Source organism: Fragaria vesca, linkage group LG1, assembly GCF_000184155.1.
Source record: "Fragaria vesca subsp. vesca linkage group LG1, FraVesHawaii_1.0, whole genome shotgun sequence".
NCBI classification, from domain to species: Eukaryota; Viridiplantae; Streptophyta; class Magnoliopsida; order Rosales; family Rosaceae; genus Fragaria; species Fragaria vesca.
This window is the reverse complement of record NC_020491.1, coordinates 16,167,107-16,174,221: the sequence shown is the minus strand read 5'-3', so window position 1 is coordinate 16,174,221 and position 7,115 is coordinate 16,167,107. Positions and strand designations below refer to the sequence as shown.

The 7,115-nt window shown below is 37.4% G+C and overlaps 1 protein-coding gene across 1 annotated transcript; it reads right to left on the bottom strand.

Annotated features, from left to right (window-relative positions):
* Positions 1-4,128: 4,128 nt before the first annotated feature.
* LOC101296434 lies at positions 4,129-4,985 on the bottom strand. Its single transcript, XM_004289378.1, has 3 exons — positions 4,719-4,985; positions 4,491-4,625; positions 4,129-4,284 (listed from the first exon to the last, which is right to left on the bottom strand). The coding sequence occupies exons 1-3, from the start codon at positions 4,983-4,985 to the stop codon at positions 4,129-4,131; spliced, it is 558 nt and encodes a 185-aa protein (XP_004289426.1).
* Positions 4,986-7,115: the final 2,130 nt, after the last annotated feature.

Sequence of the window (7,115 nt, the reverse complement as noted above, 5' to 3'; positions counted from 1 at the left end):
CTTTTAGGCTTCGGGAGAAGAAAAACCCTGCATTTGTAAAATGATTGAATTCTTTAAGGGAAAAGGTGGATCAATGTCTGTTACCTCACAATCTTATTATCGAGTGAAAGATACTGTAAGATTACCACAAAATACTCAATATTGTATATCAATATACAATTATCTTTCAATTAACCTTATTGATCATACACATGTTGAATGAAAAATATGCTATCATTAATATCCATTACTTAGGATTTCTCATTTTCTCTTTCAGGTCATAAAAGATTGTGTTGTGACTGCTGACTGCTGGCATAGGTCCTTAAAGAATATTCTTTTTAGACATTCACGATACAAACTTTTTGGAATGCCTTCTTGGGAAGCTTAATGTTTTCAGATTGCCTTTAGATGTATAGCTTTATGTTTCTATATTCATGCATTTCTGCTATATTGTATCTAGATCTAGAAGAAACTAACTACTTTTATATATACTTCTCCCTAGATCGGGTCTGAAGGAAAAAGTATAGCAATTCCAAAGTGTGATTACGATTGCGATACAAAATATTTGTTACCAGCGTATTCGAGTTTTGTGAATCTTCCAGCATGTTATTCATTATTATCAAGATATTGATTTTTACATAACTTGGTATGAGCTTGTGAAAAAAATATTTAATTTATTTAGATATGTGCATTGTAATTCACCAAACTAAAGGAAAATTATGTAAAGTTTTTGTATCTCATCTAACAAATATTGTTCCTATATATTGAGCACAATGCTTTAGAGCTTAGATTACATTCTTTAAGATTTGCTAAATGTAAGAGGATTTCAAAATCACATGCTACATTTGCATTTGTGAACTTGTGAAGTACATACAACTTGATAATGTAAAGATCAAATCTCATTAGCCAAGATAATGCACCGATATTGAGAAGCCAAATGATTATAATGGTGCTAGGCCTTGTAGCTTATCTGGCATAGCTTGTCATTCTGGCATGCAATATGATGTAGGACGAGAATGTGTCAAATTTAAACAGAAAAAAAATAAAAATAAGGAAGCAGCGAATAATCAAAAATAATGATTTAAAGATCGGTAATTCTCGTATCATGAGGTTGTTAGCCGCTGGAATATTCAAAAAGATGTTGTTTTAGACTTTCTAGGTTTGTCACGCAAAATCTCTTAAATCTGATTTGGAGTAATTTTTGGCCAGAACGTTCCGTTTTGGATGCATGATACATTTCCGGAATGGAAACGACGAGATCTACAAGACTCACTTTAGTGAGCCCTATCAGATTTAAGCCAAAATATGTCGTTTTAACTGTCCGATTCACGATTTAGTATTTTTAGGCTAGTTTTATTTTCTTTTTAGGATTCTTTTATTTAGGGTTATTTGTTTTCTTTTTAATTTGGATTCTTAGGTTTCAATTTAGATTATGATTGTAATTCTTAGGTATGGATGCCTATATAAACTTCATCATGCTTTGTATTAGAGCAAGTTCGCCCGTTGGATTAGATTGAACACAGTGACCTGGGTCACTCTGGGTCACTGTGACTAGGCAGTAATTTCCACTTGTCAAAAATGTGAGATTGTTGCCACATGGCAATGACTGTTTATTAAATTTTAAAAAACATTTTTTTAGTGTGAATAATGATTTTAGTTGTAGATAGATATAATTTTTATAAATTATATCACATTGAAATTATTATTTTTTATTTCATAATATTTAACAAGTCAAGTCTACTTTTATTTTTAATTTTCTAATAAAAAACTCATAAACATAGAACACATGCACATTCTAAATTGGCTAGGGATATAAATAATTAGCTATAACTAAGGAATTCTTCTTCTTTTTTGGTTTGTGGAATGCAAAATAATGACAAGTATTAATAGAGAATTCATACAATTTGAATTTCTTTTTTTTTAATTTCTTTTTACAGATTTTCCCTATTGCTACATCTTATTGAATTTTAAAAAATTATTTGCTCAATCAAAAAAATTTAAAGCATATTTGCATAATAAACGGTCAAAGAGGTTAGTGGGGGCCCAACTCTCTTTCATGTTTCCTCCACAAAGGTGAAGGTGGTCTTCACGTGCGGCATTCATACCCATCAAAGAAGACTAGTGTGCTTCACGCGGCAATGGATGGCGTGAGACGATGGAGAGTAGCCCAGACTAACATCACCCACGTTGTGGGTCGAGCTGAGGTGGCGCAAGTAACCTGGGCTGGATTGCTCCTCTAACTTGGGTCAGATTGCTCCCTCAAAATGTAGCCGGGGTTGAATTAGGGAGATATCCCATTTGTGGGTGGAAGATAAGTTTTTTCTCTTGGGTTGGATTGCCTAGGTGTCAACCAACCCAGGTTGAATTTTTTTCAATGGGTGTACTTGCTATTAGGGGAATCTTTCTTATCAATAAAACTTTTGAGTTTTCTCAAATTCCTGGTGGATTCTAGAACTTCTCGTGTATTCTAAAATCTAGTCTGTGGATTCAAGGTTGTCGTTGGTGGATTCCAACTTTATCTCACTTGTTTTTTGACGCTTAACGGAGCCGCCTCCTATCGTGTTCACGCTTCCCACATCACAGTAGTTTGTAACGATCGGATTCACATCCACATTTTGTATGAGATCCACAATCTGTACGAAAAGCAAGGCAATTGAATCAGACATTGGTAAATTGAAGCTACATACAGAGGGAATAAAAGGTAAGAAAATTACAAACGAAATACCTGATGATGATTGTTTGGAGACACAGAAAGAGCTTTTGCAATATCACTTTGATCCTTTTCGTCATTCAAATTTAAAGCCTTACTTCCAAAACCTACAACAATAATTGTAAAAAGAGAAGAAACCCAGAAGATTTAGCGACATTAGAATACAAACAAAATATATTAACTTAAATCTGCCAAAATACCAAACCTCAAACATTACCCATCACCGATCTTAATAAAACAAACAAACAGACCCGAGTTAAAAAGAGTATTACTCGAAACCCAGAATCACCTCCCTTCTACTTACTGATGACAAACCCTAAACCCATGCCGCCACCAAATCTTGTGAGGTGCCGAACCTCAATCGATCAAGAAATTTGGTAAAAACTGGAAAGAGTTCAGAATTCAAGGGATCAATTCTGGATCAACTCTCTCTTTATCCTTCTCTGCATTTAGCCGGACTCTGTCTTTCTCTCCCTCTCTACCTGATCTCTCTCTCATCTTCTAAAACCTCTGGAACACTCGAATGTAAGACGAATAAAGAAAACTGAACAGTAGCTCTTTCTCGATCTTTATGGAAGTTTCAAGAGAGTGAGAAAGAGCGAGAGAGATTAGAAGAGAAAAGAAAAGGTGACACGAGCACCAAAAAAAAAGAAGCCTTTTATATCCAGCCCTAACTCTTAGGGCAAATGTGGAATCTTGCAGCATCTGAGCGAGGGGTAAACAGTCAGCACACTGTTCTTATAAACAATGTTATAAACAGTGTTATGAACGTTTAGGGCGGCGAAGTTCGTCGATTGGTGTTGAAATCAGTGAAACGTTTAGGGCGGCGAAGTTCGTGAGAAAGTCAAGTCTGGAACCTTTAAGAGTGAGCAGAAAAAATCTGGCATCAGCCTCTTTATATTCAGTCTCATGGCAAACTTGTTAGTAAGCCAAAAGGAATGGTATGTACAGAAATTCAGCAATCAACAGAGATGGCAAGATATGAAACATTTTTTTCTTTATGAGATGAGAAAACATTGTTCACGTGAACAGTAATTATGAACAATACTGTGAAAAAGTGGATTTAGTTATGTGAATATTCGACCAAAAATAGATATATGGTAAATTTGGCTTAGCCTACCACAATTAATTGCTTGCATGTTCAGCATTTAGTGTCAGATAAACAATAGTTGCCATGCCTACGAGGCAAGTTACTCTTTTTAGTATAGAGAGCGTTAGCATCTGCAATAGAGTAGTCTATCATGTATTATTCTTAGCCGAAACAGACGATCCAAAAGTCGAAAAATCAACCACAAACTTGCCTTGAATCCAGGCCATAATTTTAATATGAGCTTGGTGTTTCAAGAAATATATAGCAAATTATAGTCAATTAAACATGAACATAGAATGACTAGCCAAATTGATGTTAAGTAATTCCTCTCAAAGTAGCAAGTACGACTTCAGAAAAATGGAGCTCGGAAAGCTTTTCCCTTTCTTCTGTTAAGTGAGCTGTCCGGTTCGGCAACCCTCTTCTTGTTTTCCCTATTGTTGGGACTATTCTGGTCGCCAAGAAGTGGAGGAGCTGATGATGAGACTCTGCTCGCCATTACTTCCACCTATAAATATATAAGTCATAAAATTAAGTCCAATCCATATATGTAGCTGAAATTAAAATGCATATAGGCTGCATGCAGCTTCTAAATCAGATATATAAATTCCGCAAATTGTTCGTCAGTTAAGTTAGTAGAACAACCAAATGCTAGTTTAGCTGATGATCTCAGATAGGATTCATCAGATGCATGAGTCGTCATTACGTACGTACCTTGCAATAGAGGCAGCAGTATGAGTACGGGTAACTTATTCGTCTCCCACAAGTCTTGCACATAAACTTGCTTAATCCACCTAAATGCGGGAGAGGCTTCAGTGCTATGACCAGCGATCGGTCACGCTTGTAGGGCTGGAAACAATGGCGGTCACAATATCAATACATCATTCAAAATATCAACTAAAGAATAGAAACGTACCAGATATCTCAAAGTTGTGTACGTACAAGAATACCACTACAGTCGAAGTGTTTTTGCATTTCGTTGAGTAAAACTGCATCACGGTTGGAATGCCTGTAGACTTGGAACGTTTCGTGGTCGCTATGCCGATTGCCAGGACTGATACAGAACTGGCATCCTGGGATTCTACAGGTTATGCAGTACCTATTTAAGGGGTTCGCGATATAAGGATGGGTTGCACAGGCAACAGAGAATTTTGCTCTTAAGAATCCCTCAATCCATTCTGGTTTTTGCTGCACTCTCTCCTTCACCATTGCTTTTGAAACCTGCAATTTCCATTGATCCATCCATGGCTGGTTAATTAGCCATGGAAATGAAGGTCATATTGTTTGAGAAAAAACGTCATATATAATAGCTATATAATACTAGGTGATACTACTTTTATTAACTAGTCAATTTCAAAATGCACTTCGTTGTTCTCTCCACTTTTGCTACTTTTGAATTTATATATATAGTTGTTTGAGTACAAAAGATTGATTACACACAAAAAAATGAATAAATTTATACAATTTAAGCAAAAATAGTGAAAGCTATTCTCTTGCAAAAGTTAGAGAGTTAGCATATAGACCAAATGCTGGTTTGCTATGAATTTTTATTTATTAATTATTATTAAGAGAAAAGAGCTTCCTCTCTACATCTAAAATCTATTACCAATACAATACTCATCTGTTTATAATAGCTAGTTTGGATCATGGTGCCTATGGTATTTTTGGGATCATGTGTGAAAATGTCCTACAAGTCGCGGTTGACATTTTTTATAAAAAAAAGTCCCTCCCAACATTAACCAATATTGAAGAATTAAACTCTTGATATGGTATCTTAAAGCCCCTGAAAAAAAAAAATAAACGCTCCATCTCTTTCGGAGCCGAGGATCCCAAAACCTAGGTTTTGGAGCTAGGCGGTGGTGAACACCGACCGGTGTGTTTCACAGATGGTACCTCATTTTAGGGAGGTACTCGGTGGAGAGTGGTGCGCTCTCGAGGTGAGGTTTGGATCGGCGGCTCGGTGGCTAAGGAAGTCTTCTTGTTCGAAGACTTAGAGACGGCGGCTTGCGGGGTTAGTAGAGGTTTGAAAGACTGATGGATTGCTTTGGAGAACAACGGGGCTGGGTTGTGGAGATCGAGTGATCACACCGGTGATTAACCGCGCTGATTGATGAGGAGGGAGATTAGGTTCAGATCTTGATTCTTAAGTTGACATAGTCAGGATTTGAGTGTCATCCAGGCCAGAGGAAGCAGAGACTGTTGGAGAGGAGAGATCCCACATTAGAAAAGTGACAAAAAAAATATAACTCATAATAAGTGGGTGGGTCATTCCTAATTGTACCGAGACCTTTTGTGGTTAAAACCCAACACTTTAAAAGTGGTTAAGTTTGGACAATATCGATACAAGAATAATCCATAGGCCACGTTTGTCGCTGTTTGACATAATATCAGAGCAGGTCCCTCTCCAGTTGCGTCTCCAATGAGCCCGGGTTGGTTCTTTCAAGGGTCATGGCCCTGGTTTGGTTCTTTCGAGTTTAAAGTGAATTCACCCTAGTTTGGTTCTTTCGAGTTTGGGGTTCTTTCGATTGTCTTGGGGAGTTTGGGGTTCTTTCGGTTGTCATAGGCGGGTTCAGTTTGTTAATCAGTTTCACGTGCAGACCTAAAAGTTAGGTTGCCCATGAGGGCAAATGTTAGAGAGGAGAGATCTCACATTGGAAAAATGACAAATAAAAATATAACTTGTAAGTGGGTGGATCATTTCTAATTGTACCGAGGTCTTTTGTAATTAAAACCTAACACCTTAAAGGTGATTAAGTTAGAACAGTATCAGTACAAGGATGATCCACGGGCCACGCTTGTCGTTGTTTGACAAAGACTACTATCTAGGTTGCTTCATAGCAGAGGTTCGAGGTCGCCCACCTGAACACGAGAGACTGAGGCTCAGATGAGTTCGGTAGGATTCTGGTGGAAACCCGTGAGGGCAACTCTGAAGATTTCTATTAGGGTTCCAGATGAGGAATCTAGGAAATTGTGGATTGGGGTAGGCTTAGGCCTTAGCCCACCTTCCCTCTTGTTCTGAGTTTTTTCTGCCAGGCTCCGTGTTGAGCTTGTTACGAGCTTACACTAGGAAAGACCCATGTATGTGCACTAGAGGCTCTTTCAAGCTCCCATATCGATGAAAGGTACACCGTACACCATTTGAGGTCTGAGACCTCTAATTGGGGAAGGAGGAAGTTCTTTTAGGGTATGGTAGAGGTTCATTTGCTTTTTAGTCGGTTAAATGTCTACCTTTTTGGATTGTAGTTTTGAGGTTGTTTTTTTAATTCATAATGTATTGTTGTATGCGAGTAGTCCTAGGGTTACTCATGTATTGATCGTTTACGATCGTTATTGGCTATA

Excerpts from the sequence above, each read along its gene's own strand:
- LOC101296434 (XM_004289378.1), bottom strand. The coding sequence starts at position 4,985 with ATGGTGAAGGAGAGAGTGCAGCAAAAACCAGAATGGATTGAGGGATTC. Across the intron at positions 4,626-4,718 it reads TCGACTGTAGTGGTATTCTT|CCCTACAAGCGTGACCGATC; the intron begins GTACGTACACAA and ends CATTGTTTCCAG. Across the intron at positions 4,285-4,490 it reads ACTGCTGCCTCTATTGCAAG|GTGGAAGTAATGGCGAGCAG; the intron begins GTACGTACGTAA and ends ATATATTTATAG.